Source organism: Sebastes fasciatus, chromosome 12 (genome assembly GCF_043250625.1).
Source record: "Sebastes fasciatus isolate fSebFas1 chromosome 12, fSebFas1.pri, whole genome shotgun sequence".
Classification (NCBI taxonomy): Eukaryota; Metazoa; Chordata; class Actinopteri; order Perciformes; family Sebastidae; genus Sebastes; species Sebastes fasciatus.
Window position 1 is genome coordinate 30,828,471 of NC_133806.1, and position 25,282 is coordinate 30,853,752.

A 25,282-nucleotide genomic window follows, 5' to 3' on the forward strand; every position below is an offset into this window, starting at 1 on the left:
CCACACATTTTCATAATTCAACATGATTGTAGCCGAAACACAACGATAATGAGGCTGCTATGAGTGGTAGATGTCGAAGCAGAGTGGTGGGATAGGGAAAGTATCCAGCCCTTGTAAAATATAAATTTGTCACTTTTCTCTGGCTTCTTAACAGTCAAAATCAAAATTAAAAAAAATATTTTTCCCACTTGACCACCTGACAAAAATATAAATGCTTCAAGTTTTTGGAACCGTAGCTGACATCATCAGAATTGTAACTGAGCGCAGGGTCTCTTGTGAATAGAGCAAAACTCTTGATGTTTACTATGGAGTTATTAAAAACGCTACTGCCAGATATGGCAGAACAATCATGTGTCAAAATTTGGGAAACAGAAAAACCCCTGGCAGATTCTTTCCAGAAGGAAAATTGATCATCAAATTGAAAGCTCATTTACCCACAATAATTCTGACACTCCAACATTTTGATATTACATCATTTTTTCCAAAACATGTTCAGAAGAGGTTTAGAAGAGTGCGGTTGGGGGGTAAAACTCATTAATATTACTTGTTTGATTTTCCCACTGAAAGCAACAGCCAGGCTACTTTATTGGTCATAAATATTTAAATTATGGTGTAAAGCAAGTTTTTATTCATTATCAAAAGATTGTTTCCATCTGGGGGAAGCCAGGATCAGTTTTGCATAAATACAGACAATCAAATATTTTTTTTAAAGTGCCATCTTTTTAATGTTTCATATTAATGTGTGGTAGCAATTTTTTGAATATTTTCCATCGGTCCAGGGTGCACTGCTCTGCTAAAATCTCTTAACGACAACTTCATATGACAGATTATTCACCCCATATAATTATGGTAAGAGGTATTAAAAACAATAACAACCACAGCCGTCAAAACTAGAACAACATGTTGGACTTGACATTGAGCACAAAACACTGGTGGCTCCCCTGAGTCAATTTGCTTTCCTGTCTTTTTCCACCTCAGCGCATGACAAACAAACATATCCGAGCGTACTGCGTCCTGCCTGACTCCCGCCTGCTTCCACACACCGTATTTACCAGCCGTCTTTGGCTCGGGACACACATTACAGCTTGAAACCATTAAGGGAAAGTGAGGGGGTAAGCAGAGCCTTGATAAGGAGGTCTTATCTGTACAGTGAGTCAACAGACTCCAGAGCACTCAGAACACGCAGACATTGCAACCTGCATCACTTCCAAGAATCAGAACAGCTGCTGCTGCTGCTGCGAACTCCTCCTTAAAGCAACCCCCCCCCACCCCCCCCACCACATCTCTTCCTCCTCTATCAACAAATTCTGCCTTTGTTCAGGACTTGGATATAAATGTTTTTATATGCAGCAAGACTTGACACATTTATGCACTTGTGCACTGCAAGTCCTTAAGTGACTCCTTCTGCATATGTTGTTGAGGGTTGAACAGGTTCAGCCAAATTGGTTGCATCACTGCGAGGGCCGAGATCCAGGCAGCGCTGCAGTCACCGAGACTTCAGCTTGAGCGCAGGCCAGAAGACACATGTACTAAGGGAGAAAGTTTACACACATTTAAGAGAAGACAATGAGCTGGAAAAAACGGTTACCAGGCACACCAGGGACCTTACAGGCCAGCTCAATTCCTGATAGAATAGCATCAGAATCAGCACTGCTCCCAAATATACATTCACAGTAGTTGGTTCAGCAAATCAAGATGTCCGAATATCAAACATTTAATGACAAGCACTTTGGCATGATTTTACACAACTTCGAAAACTGCTTTGACAAGTCATAGTTTGAACAATAGCTGCAACTCACATGCAAAGCAGCTATTGTTTAAAATGCTAGGCTTGGTAATGCCTGCTAAATTCCATTTTGGTCATAAGGACTTTGGTTATATGCATTATACAGTATTAGCCTAAGCTATTATGAATACAGTGAGAATAATATAATGCTTCTGGGCCTGAAGTAGCAAATGTAAAGTTACTGTCTTCACACATCTTTGTGTTTGTGTTTGCAGACCACGCGTTTATTGCTGTGCTGTGGTGTAGGGATACAAATTTCAATGTTCATAATCCACCTTTCAAGGCTACAGGGGATGATACTCAAGACAGATTCTAGATGGATTATGACTTATGGTCTTTTATGGGAGCAGATGGGACTTGCAAACTCACAGGCTTGCACAGACTTGCTAAGAGGACATGCCCCCGCTAACTTACTCCCTGTGGTTGAAATGAACAAACATCTGTGGGATGAGTCCAATAATGCTAAGCGAGAGTGAGAACGGCAGAGACAATAAAAGGAGAGAAATGACAGACCGAGCTTTGTGTTCAGCGAGTAACTAAGAGATACCAACACAACAGAGGCTATAAAAACAGCTTTTTCTCTTTTACCACTCCATTCAGTAACAGCCTCTTGGCCCACTGAATTTTGTGCAGTTACCTTTTAGCAAAAGTATTACAGATGTAAAGTTGAGCCTTTGAATACATCAGTCATAAAAAGCGAAAGCGAGCTATAAACACTGCAGTGTTTATTACTTGCTTTCAGCACTGTAAAACATCGATCAGGACAGATTATGGCTGCCACTTTTTATTTGATATTCAAACATGGGAAAACAATTTATATTGGAATTGTCCAAGTCCATGTGGATGTTTGTGCCAAATTTGAAGAAATTGCTTAAGGCATTCCCAAGATATCGCAAGAATTGGACGGACGTGAGGTCACAGTGACCTTGACGTTTGACCACCAAAATCGGATCATCTTGGAGTCCAGGTGGACGTTTGTGCCAAATTTGAAGAATTTCCCTCAAGGCGTTCCTGAGATATCACGTTCAAAAAAATGTTTTGGACAGACGGACGGACGGACAACCTGAAAACATAATGCTTTCAGCCACGGTGGTTGCCGTGGAGGCATAAAAATGAAGGACGACACTAGCAATGTCACGCTGATTGGTTAATCACGACACCGAAGCATTGGAGAAACAGTGTGTGATAGTATTTTGGCTTCTACACCTGATGGCAAAATTACCAACAAAGATAGGGCGTTAAAGATCAAAGTAAGCGCTCTACAGATATTGAGCGTCATCTTTTCTTGTAAAATGCTGGTAACACCCGTGTTGTCACAAGTTTATCAACCGGTTGGAACATTTCCTCACCGTGCCATCTCTAGAGCGACGTAAACTGCACATCCTCATCTGCCTGCGTACTTTGCCACACTCATTCTCAGGACCCTTGTGAGAAGCTCATAAAAAGCATTACGCTATATGTGTTACATTTAAATTAATCTGAACGGATTACGTGTAAACTCGAATTTGTTAGAACTTTTTGAAAAAAAGAATGAACAGCCCTGTGAGGGATAAAGATGGGAAACAATTCAATATTTCAATATTGATGACAAGTGCACACGGACTTTGGAGCCCTTCTGTGGGGCTTTCTCTTGTATTGCAACTTCACCATGGCCACATCAGCCAACTGATGCCAGTGAGTTTGTCTTAGACAGGCCTATTTAGAAGGGCAGATGTGCTCGATGTTGGAGAGCAGTCACACAGTGGAGAACTTACAGTAAGTGGAGAACCACTGAGGGGAAAATAAGAGGCTTTTTTGTCGAGGTCCACAAGCTGCTGCCCAGCGGGACCTGTGTGTGTGGTGCTGTGGGAAGTGCCGTCTCCAATCATGGTTAAAGAACCGATGACTGTATTACGGACTGGCCCTGGCGAGCCACTCCGATACTTGACTGGCCGGATCTGGAATCTGGAAAACCTGAGAATGAGGCTGAATCAGCAACGATGGACTAATACAATAATGAGAGCAGAGATTTTTTTATACTGCCGACTGGCCAACTCAAAGCCAAATCAAACAAGACTGGATACATGTAATAACGGACGGAAATGTTTGCTAACTGGCCATCTGAACAATGAAAGCCATTAAACAACAGGGGGTGAAGCAGACCACTCAGTGAGGAATTAAATGCTCTTATGCAGCCATGTGCGCCCATGAGCATCTTTACACAACTACATCTCCACACGCACTCTGCCCAAACACGACAAGGAGACTTTCCACAGCATATCATCTGAGCCATTGGTCTGGCAGAGGTAAACCAGCCATTTTGTTCATCCCATAAAGAACAACTATTACATTTACTGGACCGCTCGGCTCTAGACGGCGGGTCAAAATAAAATACACTCACTTTTTTTCTCTACATTTACAGCAATTTCTGCCCACGATTCCTTTTGTCAACGAGAGGGTTGAATATATTTAGATCCAAGTATAGATGGCGGCTGCCAGAATGGATCCCTCAGGAAACAGAAAGATGGCATGTCCCTTCAGAGCGCTGCCTTAATGATCTCTCATGCTGAAAGACGCATCATTCTTCATTTGTGTTATACATAAAACCACGCTCAAAAACAACACGCCGGCTACATATAAATCAGCTCACCACACAACACATATACATATGCGCACACATCCTTGACAGAAAGATGCGCATGGTAGATGTGACTCACATGGAATTTTAATGGAAACGGCTTCTGCCAGCAGCCGGATGTGTGTCTACGGCCTATCTCACCGCATCTGACGGCCAGTTAATAAGCGGTACAAAAAGGGCCAGCTTTACAGAGATGTGTGCTAGCCGGAAAAAGCTTAACACCTGGTGTCCAATCTTTTGATTTAAGAAGTGGACACAATGTCTTGGGTACTCCCTCTCTACAGCTAAGAATAGCACTGGTCCCAAAAATCCATTTATCAGAGGATAACAACCTTTACAAAAGGCTCCACAAACTCTTTATTTACTAAGCCAAAAGGCACGTCAGCTAGGTTTTTACACCACACCATGCCTCAGGATAAATCATATTATATGCAGGGATGAAAATATAATCTAGGCTCCTGGTAATAGTTTGTTATTATGGTCTGCTATCATCAGTTATGAGAAAAGGCATGGCTCATGTTCAACTACTACAGGTCCAAGAATAAAATTTATACATGCTGACAACTGATGCCTTGTCGTAATAAGCAAACTCTAAAGACTTGAAGCGATTAGTCAATCAACAGAAAATTAATTGTCAACAATTTTGGTTATCAATTCATCACTTCAGTAATTTGACATGGAACTAGATTTACTGCCTCGCGGTTGTATGCCTCCGCCAACCAGTTAAATTGCAGTTTACATCCATGTCTGTCCCAAATGTCATCACTTCATAATTTTATCCTGTGACATTTCGGTGAAATTGTCATAATTAGCTTTGACCACCAAATTCGAATCCGATCATTCTTGAGTCCAAGTGGATGTTTGTGCCATGTTCCCTCCAGGCGTTCCTGAGATATCACGTTCACGAGAATGGGACGGACATAAGGTCACAGTGACCTTTGACCAGCAAAATCAATCAGTTCATCCTTGAGTCCAGGTGGATGTTTGTGCCAAATTTGAAGAAATTCCCTTAAAACTGCAGTGGGTAGAATTGGAACAAATATGATTAAAAAAAAGTTATTTTATAAATGGTCACTATGTCCTAACAGTAGTGCATGAGACAGGTAATCTGAAAAAAATGTGCCTCTGTGTCCTGTGTCCTAACGGCATCTGCAAGATTTCACAGACCGGATGAAAACAACCAATCATAGCCGAGCTGGAGACTTCCCGTCTCTGAGCAGCTGTCAATCACTCAAGGAACTCCGATCAAACGGTGAAACTAGGCAGCGCTGATCAAATATGAATCAATATTCTGTTACTGTAATGCCTATTTCTCCCCTCAAATGTTTTCAGAAAACATCTTGTAGTGTACTGTTTAGCTGTAAAATGAGAACGTTTGTGACCCGGCACTCATGTTGAGATCAAGTTGAGAAAATACCAAGCACCGCCCACCAGTCGGAGAAAACTTTCTCAATAATCTCATAATCATTAATCTGTAATGGAAATAACCATTACCTGTAGCCCTAAAATTGTGCAGTATATAAATTAAACTAGTTATGCATGGGTGGGTTGCTGTGTGACACAACTCTTAATGTCTGAGAATCAGCAGAGCTGCAGCCACAGAATGATCTAGATGTTATGCCAGCCCAGAGCAGCTGCAGCACCCAGTAGTTAGGGCACCACTGTGCAGGGTTATTGAGGACACAAAGGGCTGCGTTTCTCATTTATGCATTATACGTTTGGCATGTGCATGGCTGCAAAGGACTATATGCCTATGCAGACACTCAGTGTAGTATAAACGGAACTCTGTGTATTCACTGTTCCTGTCCATTTTGGAGTATATCCTTGAGACAGGGGCTAATACAATAATAATTATCAGAATATTTTTTTGTCAATGACAGAATATAATCAGCTTGACAATTTTTCAGGTAAGCATATAGCAGTATACATCACAATTACACTGTATGAATGAAGCCGATTTCACTCATTCTAGTGCTGCAACTAACAATTATTTCATCGGCCATTAATCAGTTAATTGTTTGGTCTATAAATTCACAGTTTCCCGGAGCCCAAGGTGACATCTTAGCTTGTTTCGTCCAACCAACAGTCCAACAGTAATTCAATTTACAATGATATAAAACAGAGAAAATCAGATTTCAGAATATCACATTTGAGGAGCTGGAGGCTTTTTTTGAATTCTTACATAAAAAATAATTTATACAATGAAGTGATTATCAACACTGTTTGTGATTACATTTCTGTTAAATGACAAGGCAATTAATGGACTAATTGATTCAGATCTAACTCATTCCATCACATGCTGAATAGGCTAAATATGAAACACAAAGAGCACACAAACACTTCCTATGCAAGTCAAAACACATTTGTAACGCATGTACATAAATTCTAAAAAGGTGGCATCAACACGGGCAAAGTTCATGCCATGTGTTGCAAATGAGCAAAGGCAGACATGTCTACCCTTTGGACACTAGAGGTTATCTCAGTGTTATGCCTTCAGCACCTTTTATGCATCAAAGGAACATCAAACCAGTGTTGATTCCACCACCTTTTATTTTATTGACAAGTCTTATGTAAGCTTGTCAGCACTGTGGCATTTGCACATTGCTTTTCATTCTGACTAATGCATGTCTGGAATTTTGTCTATACACTTAAGATTAATTAAAAGATAAAATAAAGGCCTTTAATGTGTATTCCTATGCATTAGTCCGGGTGATAAGAATCATGATTTAGCCTGGAATTAATTATGTGCCTTCACTTTCTGTGCTCAGCCAGCAGAACACGCCAGGAAAAAAAGGGTCTCAATGGAGAACAAAAAAAACACTGTAGGGATACCAGTGTATCAGTGTAATGCAACAGTGACTTAACTGCCAGATATGAATGAGGGAACAGGATCTCTGTGTGTGTGTGGTGTGTGTGTGTGTGTGTGTGTAGCAGGGTTGTGGAGAAATTGGTTTATGGGTTTGACATGAATAGACATTCAAGAGGGCATCTGGCTGGAGGAAATGGCAAGGAGAGATGCTGTTGACAAGCCCGAGGTGGCAGGCCTGGCATTAAGCCCACTAAGCAGCACATAAACACTCTATTCAATTTCATGGCAGTGGTTTTAATGGGGAACTACTACTAAAAAAATTACCACTTTCACTTGAGAAGTCCCCTCTTTCAGCAAACAATCTGTAACTGACTACTGCTCACTTCGAGTTGCAAGTCCTTCAGAGGCAGCACAATACTACAGTCTCTGCCATCCGTTCCAATTGACTCCCTCTTAAATTACTACCCTCCCACCACAAGTTCATCCTGTGCTTTAACTGTTGGTTATAAGATTTGCTTGGCAGCAGGAACAGCACTGTGCTCGCTGACAAAGTCGTATGTTTCACCAGAGGAGCGTGAAAATTGGACAATAAATACTCCTTAATTAAAATGTATCTGGTGATTCAGCTGCAAAAAGCAGCCATGTTGACACAAGACGACAGCCTGTGACATATTCAAGGGCCATTGCAAAAGCAGCGTACTGAGAGTGGAGAGGATTTATATATACGACTGTGAAGCTCCTTGAGGTCTGCCTTAACACACACCTTTGGTTTTCATATCCAAAGAGCTTTTCAAAAAATCAGACTCTCTCCTGATGGTTTAGTCTACCGACACTCACCAATGGTGACCAGGAGAGATGTCACTATTGCCTTGCGTTGTGCTCTTTCTCCTATTTCAAAATAAATAAAGATGGAATACCCACTAGAAAGCATCCCAAATAAAATATTTTGTTTTGGTGAGTGCCATAGCCTGCATTAAGCTGTGGCAACATAAACTAGTAGTCAAGTCTTACCAGATGTGGAAGGAATCCTGTTTATCAAGCGCTGAAGAGAACCACACAGTCCAGAGGAACATTGCCTCTGCACCACAATAAACACATCTACAGTAGGAGGACGACTCTGATGAACAGCAGCTCTTCAGTGGCAACATTATTTATGCCAAATGATGATCTAAATGATCTATTGTAGTGTAATCACTTGGGGATGCAGAGCATGGCTACACAGTTTGTGACCAAAGATGGAAATAGAGAAATAAACAGACTATGGTACAAAAATATATTTAGAATATTGGTTAATAGGCACCAGAAGGAATGCCACAAAAATAAATGAAATAATTTCTCAGCAGAAAATGTGAATTTTCCTTTGCTTTCCTTTACTGCTGCTCACAGTTTTGGGACGCATTTTGCTCAGGCTGCTGTGTTTATGATTGTATGTGTGTTTCTCTTACCTTAATAATAGTTTCCTCATCCCAGGGCAGGATGGTCTGTAGGTCGATGAGCTCGCAGGACACTCCCAGTTTCTCTTGAGCCATATTGGCCACCTCCCGCATCACATGGATCTAAATGTATAAAGAAAAAGGAGCAATGCCTTTAAATATAATGAGCTATGGCAGTATACAGTTTGGCAAGGCTTTCTCGTCTGCTACAACATAAACTCTGTCCTACATTTGTTGTGCATTATATGCGTTTCAATACTAATGGGCACTAAAAAAAATCTATGGTGATTGATTACCTCCAGATGCTGCAGAGCTGCAATATTTATTAGAACACAAGCAGCCTAGTTGTGATTCAAAAAGCTGCTGCAAAGTGTCCAAAAAACAAACATTCATCATGTAAAGGCATCAAGATTGCTCTAAATATCCACGGTAAAGTATTGGCATTGCACCAAAACAGGAATCAACAATAAAGCATGCCCACTTGCCCGGCACAAGAAAATTGCTAACTCACTTGCCCAATCGGGTAAGAGCTAAAAAATGAAAATAGAGAATAAAAATAATTAATCATAAAGCATTTTTATTGTACTTGCTGCTGAGGAATGAACAGCCTCTTGCAGATCAGTGCCTAATAAACAGAAAGTTGAAAACAGCTATTTAAACTTTAAAACATGGAGTGCAAGTTTTTCCCATTAATTCATCATTTGTGTAATAAAGTACTTGAGTTCGTGGAGTCCATATTTACTGGCAGTCATTATTGGCTGCTTCTAAATAAGAATCACTGTGATGAATCTGAATCATCTCAACTAGAAGAGTGTCAGCACTCAACAGTCGAGCCAGTTTGAAAGATACGGGCCCAAATAACAAATAAACTCAATAACTAGAAAGATTTATTATGGAATGATGCCGCCATTTCATTATTTCCAGCCGATGAAGAGGATCTTTCTGAGGGAGAGAAATCATTAATGGAGAGACTGTTAAGACTAGGGGGAAAACGTCCTCTGTTTGGGCGATCAGAAACTGAGGATTGGGCACTCATCCTTTCACTCCACTCTGTGAAAGTTGTTTTCTTTACTCTCATCTGCACAAACCTGACAGACGAGGGGAGTAATGAGGTGAAGGGAAAGAAGAGTGGCATTTCATAAAGGAGAGCCATGCTTTCCACTACTTCACTGGATCCCCGTTTCTTCTCTGTCCACCCCTTCAACAATAATACTGGCTTTGATGGAGAACTTTTCCTTCAATGCCCTCCGACCCCCCTCCTGTGCACCAGGTACATTACGGCCTGGATAAGCCTGTTAAAGTGGCCGGGTAGAATAAAAGTCGGGGATGACCCCCGGTGAGTTACAGGCATCTTGATACAGAGCTGCAGAAAATAAACTCTCTCGGATGAAAAGAAAGGCAACAATGGAAAGTGTGCGGCAGACATGAGGTGTTAACACGCGGAGAGACGAGAACAGCCTTGATGATGTGGAGATGTCGGAGCAGATACGGCAACAGACTGCCGGCTGAGAGACCCCGCTGGGACAGAGGGGGCTTCTGAAAGGCTTAAAGTTAATCCACTGCTCGCCTCTGTGGCTTTAAACGTCATTTAGTGGAGATGAGGCTGGACTCCTTTTTTTCCTGTGGCCACGGAAAATGATCCAAAGATAGATAACTTAAAACTGCTCAGGTCACCCACTGAGTCTGTCAATGATGCACAGGAACGCCTACCTGTGTCCCCCAGGCAACCAGAGTGACATCACTTCCTTCCTGTAGGACCTCGGCCTGCGAGAGTGGGATGGTGTATGGCTCCACGGGAACCTGCTCCACTGAGGAAACACACACACACACACACACACACACACACACACACATTCAATGACAGATTAATATTCCATCAGTGCTTACGTGCAAACACATTACATGCAAGCTCACACGCAAAATAAACTGAGGTCGATTCTGAACACTATGCACCCTGTGGTTTTTATATAAAATATTCAAATCCCGTACTGACCGGACCCAAAATGATTAGATGAGACTAGATGACAAACTGGTGAAATGACAGACCGTCAAAGAGCAGAATTCCTACTCTAGAACATTTTATCTGGCCCATTACAAATGCTTTTTCATGCTTTTTCCAGAACCTCATCGCTCAAACAGAGATCAGCACAATTTGATGCATGACCTAATGATATCTTTTGCCAGCTACGAGCCCATAACCCTGATTAATCTTGACAACAAAACATCGGTGGGATGGGATATCAATCAGAAAAGAGGCCACATAAACGGGGCATCGGTCCAAAAAGGGGGGCCTCGCCGCCAGCCTCTCTTTGAACCAAAGTCCAAGACAAAGTGCATGTAAGTATATGGTTTGAATAATAGTTAATAATGTCTTGGAAAACTGAAGCACGGTCATGGAAATCATTACAATGCAAAAACTTATCATAAACTCAAACTGCCATCGCTCTTAAACATGCAGCTTATTAGCAATATTTACACTGTCCAGACACAACGTATTATCACTAAATGCAGTATTTTAACTATCTTAATCTCATTCGCCATCATGGCTTTGGCTGCAAAACACACAGAGCACGGGATCTTAAAGTGTGAGTGGACGCTGAGCCGAACTGCTGAAAGCATTCCTACACGGCAACGCATGAAGTCAAATTTACAATTAGGCCGAGTAATTATACTCTGGGGAGACGCTGGGTTTGAGACCTTTCTGGAAACCTTGAATGACTTCCATGATCCTTTCAAGCCTTTGAGAAGCCGTAAAGGAAAGAAAAATTGCCCACCTCGCCGACTATATTAAAACAACATAAAAGGGCTCGAGTGAATCATAAGTAACTCCTGATTTAGGCTTCCAGACGAGACAGAAAATAGGCCCTCAGAGTGGAATAATAGCATTTTGCACAATGGTAAAATTGAATTATGAGTCTCAGGCCCCACAGCACAGTACGGCCTTGATGAGACAAATGTGTGGTTTTTATCCTCTTCTGCAAAAGAAAAGAGAGGCCACTGCAATTAAAAACATGACTTCATAATCCAGGCAGCGATCATGGCACGAGAGCTGGCTCGCTCTGCCCCTTCAGGACATCAAAATAACTCCTGAAACGCTACCACTACTAAGCCCCCTGTGTCAGATGGATGAGTGATTTGTGATACAGCTTTCAAAACAAAGAGAATCTTAAAAAAACAACCCAGAAATAAAAAAGGGACCACGTGTTAACCAGAAAGTGATATGTTCATTTCAGCTTGAGATAAGCAGCTGGTCAGTAGGCACATCCTCTTACAAACATGTCTCAAGAGTCATGTTGACTTGATTGACTGACCCATATCTTGTCACAGACTTGTATGTATCTATTCTATCTGGCATCAGCCCATCTGGAAATGCTGCAAGAAATAACATGGCAAGCAAGACCTCTCTTACAAACAGCATATTACTGATGTACTATGCCATCACTTCCTAAGAGGCTAATAAACCAAGATCCATATCAACTGAGCACCAATACAAACAAAACACTGCCAAGAACTCAGACACCTGCTCCTGGCTGCTCTGTTGAACCACATCAATCTGAAACATCATTCTTGTATTATATCATCATACCCAATGACTTGCTCTGACACAGTGCTATACATTTTCCAACACGCATGATCATAATTGGACCATTTAAATGTCAGTCAATTATTTCACAGCCACTGAATCCTACACAGCTGTGACAGATTATTAGTCTTACCACAGCTGTGAGGTATTAAAGGCATTAATAATACGCTTGCATCAACTATCTGCCTTTATGTTTTATTATATATCCTCAGGCTGCACTTTGTGTTTCATAACAGTAGAAAAGGCAAGACAGTATGTATATAACTATTCATCATCAGTAGTTTATAGATCTAAAAGCCTGGTCACACAGGCTTTTAAAATGACAAGAACTCGCAGCAAAATCAGTCAATCAGTGAATTCGCTCACAAGTGCAAAGTGAATCCCTGCAAATTTCCATTGCATTGTCCAGTTAAACATTGGTGAACTCTGACCCACAAATTTGTGCCGTTGACCATAACAAGCTGTCTTGACAGTGCTGACCTTTGAGGGAATTGAGATCCAGACATATAAAAAAAAAGTGTAAGCTATTTTAGCTTTTTATCTCTGTTGCACCATCCAGTTCTAATCAACCTTCTCTGTTGGAGTATAAACTGCTCCGCAGAGAGGAATGGTTTGCAGACAGTTATGACAGAGGTAGGGCTGCTCCCTCTTAGCCGATTAGTCAACTAATCGGTCGTTTTGTTCTTAGTTGACTAACATTTCTTTAGGTGATTAGTAATTTTTTATGCTTTTTGATTTTTATTAATCATTTCCAATAAACGTATCGGCACAACATAAACACAACATTTAAAGTGGTGCTTTTGTGTGATTCTTTGTGGTGAAATTCAGTTTCACAGATCTGTCGATTAAATCAACTAATCCATTAGACGATAAAATTGTGAGTGTTAGTCGACTAAGAATTCCCTTGGTCGAGGACAACCCTGGAGACAGGAGTCATGGTACAAATACATCTAACTAAAATGGAAGGAGTCTCCGTATGCATGCCTGTCCGTCAATTTTCTCGACAAACGTTCATCCGATGGACTTCACACTTGGCAGGTGTATTGCTCAGGACCCAAGAGAGCCCAGTGTTGAGTGTGAAGTTGTTTGGATCAGCGCTTCTCAAGAAAGCTGCAAGCAGCAATACTGGAAGCCAAGCAATCGTCCCGTTCTGAGAAGGCACGTTTTGAACGGTCACTGCACTAGTCTTTTGAATAAACTATGTGAACTTATTGACCTACTGGCAAGCAAACTTAAATGGTTGCTCGGTGAAAGGTATCAAGAAGTTAGCAAGCTTGTTAACTAGGAATATTTTTTTCTCCTCTTCAAAAAAACCAACTCTTCATTGAATGATGCACAACCCTGACAACAAAATGCCAGGGGGAATAAACAGCACAGTACAGAAACAATAGAAAGAAGTTCGAGAAGCTGTTGTGAATAGCACTTACATGCAACAACTAGCTGGCACCGTAGTTTTTTTTTTTGTGTAGTCACTACGTCACCAAGCTTCTACTGTAGAACCAAATATAAAAGACGTGCAAATGAAGTTCGCTGTGAGTGGGCTGTGAGTTATACATTTTGTTGCAAGAAACAATGAGGGAGATGTGATGATTGGAGTCACTCCCTTTGTACTGAGGAGTGGTTTTAATATCACACTGCACGGTAACATGAGAAATGTTTTGGACAAGGATCACTAACCTCGTGCCATAATTGAAACAATCTCAGCAGTCGGCTGTAATATTTCCCAATCTCATCTGGCTCTTATCAAAGCGGGAAACTAACAAAACTTGTGAAAATCAAAAGTTTCTGCTTCGAGGCTGGTAGTACCAATCTGTTCTGGTTCTGCCTTTCATTACAATAATGGGCTCAGACATCATCTTCAAGCCCTCCAACGCTGTCTTAATCATGCACATCAAATTATCATCATGTAGCCGAGGCAGCACTGTTTAGCAACAGCTGCCAACAACTGTCAGGCGTTTATTACGACTTTGCTGGACGCCCTTTTGCCCGGCACCCTGCCCAAAGCCATGCTGGCCTCAACACTGATGTTCCCTCCGCGTAGGGAGAGGAGGGAGAGAGGATTCAACTGGGCACTGTAAACACTTCACAGCCCATTTAGACGGCCTGCTTCACACTCTGATCTAACTTGCGTTGCTTGCGGTCCGGCATGTTGTTTGGTTGTCTTGCCTCACACCTCTAAAAGGGAGAACATTTGCTTTCAATAAGGTTCCGAGGCAAACAGATCGAGGGCCACCGAGGCACGATGCTGAACATCAGGGGAGGGGGAGCAAATGAACAATACTGCCGCAAAAAGTGCTGCTCAGTTACTTGTCAACTTCAGGTTTATATTCAGATAAAATCGCGCTTACCTGCTGCTCTGTACAGGATCTTGGGCTCAAAGAATATGCAGGGGTTCGGGTCAGCCACGCAGGCGAGGAGCAGCCCCTTGGCCTGCACTGGACTACGAGGTATTACAACCTGAGGAACACAGGAAACACTTCATTAGAGCCAGTAATGATGTTAAGACAATTTCACTTTCACTACTCTGTCTGAAAATCATCCCATTTTGAATGTTATACTATTTTAACTTGTATTCACATCTCATTTCATAGTGTGTAAATGGTGAATGGCTCCAGAGGACGAAAGTAACGGCATCAAATGGGCCAACTTGCCAGCCCAGTCCACCTTAATTGTTAAGACTTGGATACAGAACTGCTTAATGTATAGACTGGACTAAGACAAACACAAAACCTACAAAAAATATTATAAATGCTTCATATCAACTGTTGTCTCTCTGGCATGGTAATTGCATCAGATATTTAAGGAGCAGTGTGTAGGATTTAGTGGCATCTAGCAGTGAGGTTGCAAATTGCAACCAACTGAATGCCCCTCTGCTGACCCCTCCCTTTCCAAGTGTGTCGGAGAACTATGTTGGCCTTCAGGTAACGTAAAAACGTACTGGGCTACCGTAGAATCATGGCGGTATAATATGGCGGACTCCGCAAAGCGGACCCAGTCCCTACGTAGATATGAAGGGCTCATTCTAAGCTAATGAAAACACAACGATTCTTAGTTTCAGGTGATTTATACACTAATGAAAACAGTTATGAATATCCCTAAATCTTACATACTGGACCTTTAAATCTCTTAAGTGTATTTAGGTCAAAATGCGGGTAACAGGACAACACTGGGCCAAAGCTGAATCAAGCCGGTCAGACTGTGTGGTGGGACTGGCTCTCAGAAGGAGCAAACGGTGCTGATCGTATACACAAATATTAAGATTTATCAGCCTGACCTTCGCTGCGAGACAACATGTTTATTTCTCTCAGCGTTGGTAACTCACAGCGGATCAACTGTAGCTGTAAACCATACAGTCATTCCCGGTCTGTGGCGTATGTATGAGATACTTTGATGATGATGATTATATGTATGCTCAAGGGGGGGGGGGAAGGGAGGGATGTTATATCTTGACATTTTAACTTGTTTACTTTGAGCACATGCTATTAATTCCATCTCAGTGATGCTACCAGCGTTCAGAGAACACATCACATCTCTATGAGAAGTTAAGATTTCTGTGTCTAAGAATTATGCTCACACACACAAACTCAAACTAGCAGGCTCTCTCTTGGCTTTTTACAAGCCTGGAGCTTGCAGGTGTGTTTAGTGTTAAGCATGAAGTTTATATACTACTAAATGTATATGACTGGACAGTTATTTTCTCCTGTTGCCACTACAATGGCGAACAACCAAGTAGTTCAAAAGTGATCTAAACATCGTTTTTCTTATTCAAGTCCCTGTAGCTTGTTTAAGTTATATCATACTCAATGGGGAAGCTGTTGACTGCAACAATCTCTCCAGTTTGTTCTTAAAGGTGCTATTGATAACATTCAGCCACTAGATGTCACATTCTTATTCTTGCATTCACTTCACAACAAGTGGTTGTCAGGCAGTTAACGTCAAACTCAGCCAGTTTTTTTCTACACCAACTGGCAACACTGATCGCTGACAACCCAGAGATACCACGTGATACCAACGTCGTTATACTATTGGCTCACAAGCCTTGTTTGAAGTGGGAACCAACCGTCAGATATCTTCCACAAAAATAAACAAAACATTCATTTTGGACCAGTCAAACTTTTTAAATTATTCATTTACAATCAAAATATTTTCTTTAGGAAAAGCCATACTTTTATTTGGCACCTTTCTAAAAGCTCTGTGGATGTATATATATATATATATATATATATATATATATATATATATTTAAAAAATCTATATATTCGTCTACATAGAAATTTGATCAATAAGACCTTTAAGTACTTGAACTTCATTAAGTTGGAGTAGAAAACAGCTGAGCTTTCATTTGTGAATCAAAACAAGCACGACAGGTTGTTACCAGAGAAGATTTGCATAAAGTTGAACCTGGAGGGCTGGCCTAGAGACTTCTTGTCTCTACAACACCAAAAGTTGTCGTCTTGAACTGTATTAGTCTGCGATAGCATGTCACTGACCTTACCTGAAGATTTGCATAAAGTTGAACCTGGAGGGCTGGGCTCCTATTCCATTTCTATATACTTTAGAGTTACAGTGGCGATGCCAAGATATTCTTTAAAGGTTAAATTAATAATGACACCCAGTCATGTAACACGCAATCCAGAGCTGTCAAACCCAGCCATAAGAGAACACAAGACATTAATCATCGCCGTCAATGGGTCATTAAAGTGGCTCTCCCATAACCTTGCGGTGAATCGCCGCAACATAAGGATCTGGTGTCAATGCAGCCAAAGAAAAGTTGGTTTTCTTTTCATACAGAATTAGAGCACCATTTCTAAATTCAAGCCTCTATGTGAGGCGAGATTAGATAGTAGTTTAATCCTTCTGTAGTTTAATCCTTTGTTCATTCTTGAAACAATACTCTTGTAAAGCTTTTTTTAACTGCACTGTTTTGTGGATGATGTTGCAGGGGAATGAAAAAAAATATATTTATTAATACACCTGGGACCTTGTAACAAATACAAGTCATCAAATTCATAAGGGGTTAGCTGTGATTGAATAAAATCATTACAATTCAGTTGAAATAGTCCATCTGTTACTTTTGCAGCACCGTTCACCAGCTTTCCTCTTTGTGTGCCGACAATATCCAAGTGATACATGAGAGATGAGATATGAGAAACCAGGATTTTGTTGTTTCAGCTTGAAGACATTCTTTACTTGTTTTTACTTGTTGGAACATTGACCTTCAAATCATTTGCAGGCCTATTTATTGTACTTATTTCTCCCTTTCCATATTTTATTCTTACGGTTTACTTTCAGTATTACAGTTGTATTAGCAGGACTATAACTGATTACTAATCATTTTGACTGTGCTTGTCACCAATGTAATCAGACCTCTCTATACACCTCGATGTTCTGCCAGAATACTTTTGAATATGTTTTTGGGGCAAAACGTGACATTTCAAAATTGCACAAACAGAAAAAAATATATAAAAAGGAAACAAATAAAAGTCAGAATCTGTAATAAACCACATGGCTGACCTTGATGCCAGGGCAGTGGGCGAAGAAGGCCTCCGGGCTTTGAGAGTGGTAAAGTGACCCGTGGCCGACACACCCCCACGGAGCCCGAATGGTGAGGTTGCCGCAGTCGAACAAGTTGCCAGAGCGGTAGCGGTACTTGGCTGCTTCATTGACTATCTAGAAAGAGACCAACAGAATTCACGTTAACACAAACACACATTATTAGTTGACATAAGACCGTCATGGAACACCTGGGTTGTTGCAAAAGCAGCAAATTTAATTTACACCAATGTGTTGTTAACATTTAATGTTCTTTAATATGTTGGTTTAATCAATTGCAGATCTATTTAACAAAAAACACCCCAGAAAATAGATTGATGCCTTTTGTTTTTATGAATAAAGACCACACCAGTGGACACTTCATGTGCCGAGCCACTCTCTCTGCTATTCCCCTTAAAGATTTTAAAAACCTTATTTTATTTTTAACAAGCAAAATAACCTCAAGTGTCTGGTTCATTCTACCGTCTTCTACAGTTTCTGATACTGGGCTTCCTCCAGAAAGGTGTGCCAAGTTTTCCTCCCTGAAACTCAGGTGGGCTGTTAATTCAGCTTTTATGTCTCTCTAAGGTCAGTTTGGACGGCACCATTTTAAGCGAGAGCGCAGAAGGAGAGAGAAGGAGCCCACTCAAGGCCCGGCACGAGATTTGATCTAGTGTTGCTCTGCATCGCAGCAGGAGCCTCACAGAAACTGGCACCATTATCACGCTTTCTGTTTTGTGTTGCCTTGACATAGTGGAGACTAACATTCCTCTTGTGGAGGGCGAGAATACACAGAATGACACTCGTGTCAGCATGTACGCATGGTAAAGCAGCAGCACTGCCCACTGTCCTGCTCAGCCTGTAATTCGTTTTCCTCAGGAAAAACATGCAAAAGTGCTCCTATTGTTTAACTTTTTTAATATGAAACGGACAATTTGAGGTCTGTTTATCAAACACCTGCATTCAACATGGAATATGATATACAAACGAGACAGAAGACGAGTCAGAAGAATAAATAAAATCACGAACATTAGTGGCTGCCAGACTAGCAAACAGAATTTATTTCCTTTCTTTTTTTTTTCTTTCAAGTGTTTCCTAAGATGCTAGGAGGTCTCATTACTTCTACGCAAATAAAACTGCATTTGCACAGGGAGTTATCACATTTATAGTACTAGGAGAGTCACATGGATGCAAATTAAAGATATATTACATACAAATATTCTCTAAAGAGTCATCATTTTGCTGACTTGGACCATGATGTTCAAGTTCAGTGATTACACTTTATTTTTGTGGTGGTATGCACTCTTAGCTATACACAGTCCAGACTGCAAACGGGTGTGTTCGCACACCAGGCAAGTACAAAGAGTATATCCTAACTCTACATTCCTGCAGCACGGAAACAAGTAGCATAGTGACTTCAAACTATAGTCCACAAATAAACTTTTGATTAGAGACATCTGCCGCAGTATAGTTCTGTTGACAGTTTTAAGCTTTAAAAGACTGCTTTTACTCGGGCCTATGGCATAGTCACTCAATGTCTTGGCTATATAAGATATGCCATCATTTAGCGTGTGAGAGTCCCATGTAGATGGGATATTCTTAGCCTTAGTAACAACATAAAATGTATTCACAGTGTTTTTTTCCACCCATGTGTTTCCTCTCCTTCTACTTCCATTTGTGATTAATAACATTTGATTGTTGCCAGTACAGTTCTCATCATACTTTGGGGGATGCAAAAAGGATGTGAGTCAGCGAGCTAGCGAGGGTATTCATTTGAGCATTTTTTTTTTTTGATGCAGAAGAAAAACGTTTAAATTTGATGATTATGAAGTATAATCTCAAGTTTTTAGGAGCTCCTTTATATATAATTTTTAAGGTCACTGACCTTACCTGAAGATTTGCATAATGTTGAACCTGGAGGGCTGGGCTCCTATTATATTTCTATAGGTGGCCTACTTTAGAGTTACAGTTGGCATTGCCAAGATATTCTTTTGAGGTTAAATTAATAATGAAACCCTGCCATGCTTCCAGCGTTTGAGTCTGGAGGTGACGGTACTAACAAGAAATTGTAGTGAAAACTGCTTCACTACCTGCCTCAGAATAGTAGAGTTCTACCGTTAAACAAAAGCCAAAAAACAACTTATTTTTCAACACCAAGATGTTCTGTGGGGTTAAGAAGAGCCACAGTACTGTCACACAAAAGTCAGGCTGCATTCACACCAGATCCAGCAAAGCAGCGAATACACAAGTCTTCCCATTCATTTTGAATGGGGGCAGTGCGTTTGGGCTACGGCAACTGCAGGGTGTGCCAGTCGCCTGATTAGTTAACTGATTAGTTACCTGATTAATCAATAGACAAAAAATTAAACTATTTTGATAACTGAATTGAATTGTTTTAGTGTTTTTCTAAGCAAAAGGCCAAACATTTGCAGTTTCCAGCTTCCAAAATGTGAGAATCTGAATGTGAAATATTTGTATTATACATGACAGTAAAGTTTTGAACTGTTGATCAGACCAAACAAAGACATTTGAAGTCATCAACTTGGGCTCTAAGCAGTGGGCTACCTCCTGCTCTGTGAAGTGAAGCTATAAACTTGCATTCTTTCTAATAGCCAGCAGGGGGGGACTCCTCTGGTTGCAAAAAGAAGTCTGATTGACGGCCAAACACCAAGGTGGTGACGGCGGAAATGCTGAATTTGAGGCTTCAAAACGGCAGTCCAAACACCAATGGGTGACGTCACAGTGACTACGTCCACTTCTTATATACAGTCTATGGCTCTAAGAAATTATAGCGGGCATTTTTCCCAGGTTTCTGACATTTTATGGACAAAATGATTGATCAAGAAAAAAAATTGTCAGATAATAATCGCTAATGACAGTCGTTAGTTGCAGCCCTACTTACCTGGTCAAAAGCAGGATAGATGTAGTCAGCAAACTGGATCTCAGCGATGGCTGTGGCACCAGCAACAGCTGCACCAATACCGAATCCCACAATCCCCTGCTCACAAAGGGGAGTGTTGAAGACTCTGTCCTTACCTTGGGGAGACAGTAGCAGAGAGGAGGAGAATAAGAAGCTGAAGTACTAGTAGTGGAAGACAACCTGTGGCTGCTGTGGATAAGGGAGCGGACTTCCTCAGAGAAAAAAGTTCACACAGGAGGTTTAAGGTTTAAGATGTGGCAGCCACTATCCAAGCTGGGATCACTGAACAGCCCATTGTATTTCATTATTTATTTGGGACCACAATTGTAGAGCAGGGTGTCTAGGGAATAGCAGGGTTTTTTCTGAAAACAGAACAAGGCTCACGCCGCACACTTGAGTGATGAGATTGCAAAAAACACTCTCTCTCTTAAAATGCCATGCAGTCCTAAAATAAATGAAGTGACAAGCTGATGACTCCTCCTCAGCTGTAGCTAACCAAGCCTGTGATGCACACACAACATCCACTGGGTAAAAACAGAAGAAAAAAAAACAAAATTAAAAATTCCATTCTCCACCCTATAATCTGAAAAAGAGCCGCAAGAGTGGGACTCTAAATTTGGATCTAAAGTGTTATTTTTGCTCTCATCTTATTCGCTAATCCAGTTTTCTTTTTCTGTTTCGCTGGGAAGCGGGCTTCTTCTCAGCAGTGAAACTCTGCCCTTACGTGCTGATCTGTGCTCACAAAGTTCAATTAGCAGCCACAGCACCACAAACCCTTCGAGGAATGAACAATTAAGCAATCAAAATCTTGTGCCTTACCACTCAAGACTGAAGCCAGCCTCAAATATGCAGCTTCATGTGAAAGTGACAGTGTGTGTGCTTCTTTGCGTCATCAAATCAATGAGTAGTAAGTCAATTAATGACGAGGAAAACACAACCAGGAGATGTAACAATAACACAACGTGTGACCGTCAAATGCATCGACATGTGTGCCTCAGTTGAGTCTAGAATGCGTATTTAAATAGTCAACATGCTTGGGTAACTTTTTTACACCAACGCTGCTTTCAGTGAAAAGGGCTTCACACATCAGAGAGAGGGAGAGCTAGTCGGAGCACAGGGTCAATGTGTGCCGTTGCTTTCAGGGAAACAAGCCCTCAGTGGTAGCCGGTAGCCAGCGACGAGAGAGCGGCATCACCTAGGTGAATGCATCCGCCTCGTAAAAAGCCATTCATATAGTATCCGCCCTGCATTAACCTCTGTTCTGTATAATGGATGTGGGTGGCAAAGGTGTGCGCCGTCCCTTTCAGTAGCGAGAGGGATAAAAACAGCTTTGCGCTCGTCACTGTACACAAGGATGAGATGGAAAATAATGATCCCTCTCCAAAAGGTCAACACTTCTGACGTCAATGAAAACAAAAGGCAAAGCCGACTACTTTGGGGTGGATTTGATACTCCTTGCTATTGAAAAAAATAACGTATAAAATGAAAAAAGAGAAGGCAATCTATTGGCATCTAATTATGTTATACAACTTTTATGAGAGAGCTGCCCCTTCTTAGTCCTATTGGTCAACTAATCTGTCATTTTGTTCTTAGCCAACTAAGATTTCTTTAGTCTATTAGTCATTTTTTTATGCTTTTTCATGCTGAATGATTTAATTCTAAGAAACTTATGAGCACATCTCTAGTAAACAAGATTTAAAGTGGTTCTTTAGTGTGATTCTTTGTAGAGAAACTCAATTTTACAAATCTGTTGATTAAATCAACCAATCGATTAGTCAACAAAATCGTGAGGTGTTAAAAAAGTGTTAGTAGACTAAGAATTTTTTGGACAAAGACAGCCCTAGAACCTAGTTTGTGTACTCTGTTTGATCAACCATTTTATATTTAGCTGAAGACACATTGGGCAGCTCAGTGTTCTTTGGACTGGGAAAAAACAGAGCTTGATTATTGGCTGTTCCCAGATTTACTTAATAAAAAAGATCGTTTTGATCAAAATGTTGTAGATTTTTCAATAAATCTAGAGGAAATTGGTTACAACCACTTATGTTTCTTCTACTCAGCATCAATTCTGGGCCTACAAATAGCCTATTTTATATAGAAAACAGCTTTATGCTATTGCCATGTCTTTGGTAATTTCTGTCCCCACAGAGATTTATTATTATTGTCCGACTGTCAACTAAAGAATCAAACTGGAACAGCCAGTTTCTTTGGAAGGGAAAAATCCTCACTGACTAATACCAGGAAGACACATAAATTGCTAATGTAATGAACTGCAGATGCAGTGCTCTCTGTGGGTTCAAACTTCAAAAGAGGTGGCGGTAGCAGCGACATCCCGCGACGTTTTTCACGTAAGGTATTTTGACATGTTACAGTGGGAAGAGCACAGGTGTAACTAATAAAATGATTGCTGGCTGAATTCCATTTAGCTGCTTTAGTTCCAGGGTCCTGGTATTGTACTACTATGACAAGTCAAAATGTCTGCCTTTCGGTCAAATCTCCTCAAACACATATTTGGCATGTCTGCACTGCAATTTCTTGCATATGCCAATTTGGATACACCTGTAATAAGCTAATATCTGCCACGACTGCTACCTGTTGGACAGAATGAATCCAAAGAGAACAGAGCAGCATCAGTCTCTGCTGATTTACCCTTTAAACACTCCAATCATACACACTTTGGAGGCATATTAAAAAGGAACACCAAACAACTGAACTAGCAACGTCTCAAGCAACATTTGAGCACCAGAATAAAACAGTAGGTTCCAAAACAAACTCACAGCAGCAGGCACTGACATGCTATATCAGCTTACTGTGTCAAGTTTGTAAGGCTACCCTGCTGCAACGGACAAATAAGTGCAAACAGATCCTTTGGGTCCTCTAGGTGAACAGTGAACAGAAATATGATCTCACGAGAGAAGAGGTGGTGAGATTCTTCACAGTCCTCTGCTGCCACCTGGTGGTAAAGTCATGTAAAGCAGGCGGAATAACAGGTGGCTGACAGTTTTTGTTTTTTTTAGTAAACTCAGCAGTTGAAACTTTTGGGTAATGAAACATCTTACCATATTTGTCTCTCAGACCGACTGTGCATCGGAATACTCCACCAAAGGCAACGTCTTCCCCAAAGATGACTGCAGGTAAACACACAATACAATCAGCAATAAAATGGCAAGAACAGAATAAGCAAGAATAAATTAGTCCAAATTTGACAAAAAAGGCAACAACATGAGATAGGAGAAAGAGAAAATGATGATTATTTTTAAGTACAACTAGCCTTTAGCTCTGTGATTGGGGCTAGATGATCTCTGGCGCAGAAAATGAATCGAGCAACATTTCTACTCATAATACACTGGGCCTCATGCAAGAACCATTAGAACGAACAGATTCGTTCAGAAGTGGCTTGTATGAGTCATCGAATTTCTTGTATTTTGAATTTACGAGTGGTCCAGACCTGTAGCAGGAGTCGTGCAATTAGTCTGTGGTTATCCAGACCTACGTTTGTCACTGATAGATTGAATATTTCATCCCTTTGAAGCAATTTTGAGTTTGAATATTCCGATATAAATTAATCTTCATAATTATGTGGACCTCTGCAATTTGAATTATAATATATTTCTAAATGTATTCACATAGCCTAACGATATCATCATCTAATCTAACTATGAAGCAAGGACTCTCCGTCTGTGTGTCCTTCGTATAGCTCGTTCATCCGATTGACTTCACACTTGGAGGATGTATTGCAGGGGACCACGTGGAGTGCTTTGTCGAATTTGGTGCAATTTGGACACACGACACCTTCAATATTAATAAACTTTGAATAAATAAACGCCAGCTCTCTGAGCAGCAGCGAGGGAGGGTCTTCAAGGCTCTGCAGACTGAATACAGCATGTTGTCTGCAGTGGGCAGACCGCGGCTCAGTTCACTGCTGCTAGATCCTGGATACAACTCGCTAACGCTGGATAATGTTACAACTGCAGCGGGCAGAGCACTGCTCATCCACTTCAGTTATACTAACGTTATAGCCTACGTTACATTGATGCTGGATAAAACGTTACAACCAGACTTTTCTTCACCTTCCTGGAGTCAACACGAGCGGATAGCCAACTGGAAGCAGAATCAAACCAGAATGTATTTCACCGGTGTTACTGTAAGCCACAACATGTGTGTTTTTCCTCCGTGAGTAACACGGTATTTCAGCAGTGTCAGACATGATACTAACTTATAACACTACTGTTAACGTTACCGCCAGCAAAACACCTCCGACTGGGCGTAACCGCGACCCGAGTGTGTTTTTTAGGGGTGGATTTAGTGATGCGAGGGCCACAAGGGTAAACTCTGTCTTGCTTTACTTTTTACTCTGTCTAACTGGAAATGTTGGTTTTGGCAGTAGTAGAAGAAGTAGACCTACTCAAAACAAATGTTTACTTCAAGTGAAGAATGAAAGAGAGGTATTATCAGCAAAATGTACTTAAATTTACTGAATGTCTGTTCAGGGTGGAGCTTTCAATTCTATTATAATGTTGGATACTTTACTGAATAATAATGCATCATATTTTAATCGTTATATTTTGTGAGTCAAATCTGAATCTGCAACGTAACCAGTAA

The 25,282-nt window shown here is 40.9% G+C and overlaps 2 protein-coding genes across 3 annotated transcripts in view; one reads left to right on the forward strand and one right to left on the reverse strand.

The window, feature by feature from the left end:
* The window catches only part of tent5aa (terminal nucleotidyltransferase 5Aa), a 198,443-nt gene that overhangs the window by 125,861 nt on the left and 47,300 nt on the right, over positions 1-25,282 (forward strand). The gene's annotated exons all lie outside the window — the stretch shown is intronic.
* bckdhb (branched chain keto acid dehydrogenase E1 subunit beta) overlaps positions 1-25,282 on the reverse strand; it is a 55,990-nt gene that overhangs the window by 28,182 nt on the left and 2,526 nt on the right. Inside the window, exons 3-9 of one of the 2 annotated variants that reach the window (XM_074654705.1) lie at positions 23,740-23,808; positions 20,663-20,796; positions 17,743-17,898; positions 14,577-14,685; positions 10,356-10,453; positions 8,658-8,768; positions 1,400-1,529 (exon numbers count right to left, since the gene is read on the reverse strand). In XM_074654705.1, coding sequence (XP_074510806.1) covers positions 1,452-1,529; positions 8,658-8,768; positions 10,356-10,453; positions 14,577-14,685; positions 17,743-17,898; positions 20,663-20,796; positions 23,740-23,808 — 755 coding nt within the window. In that variant the 3' untranslated portion in view covers positions 1,400-1,451. Of the gene's footprint in view, positions 1-1,399; positions 1,530-8,657; positions 8,769-10,355; positions 10,454-14,576; positions 14,686-17,742; positions 17,899-20,662; positions 20,797-23,739; positions 23,809-25,282 lie in introns of those variants that run through there. The other variant, XM_074654704.1, reaches the window with a different exon arrangement.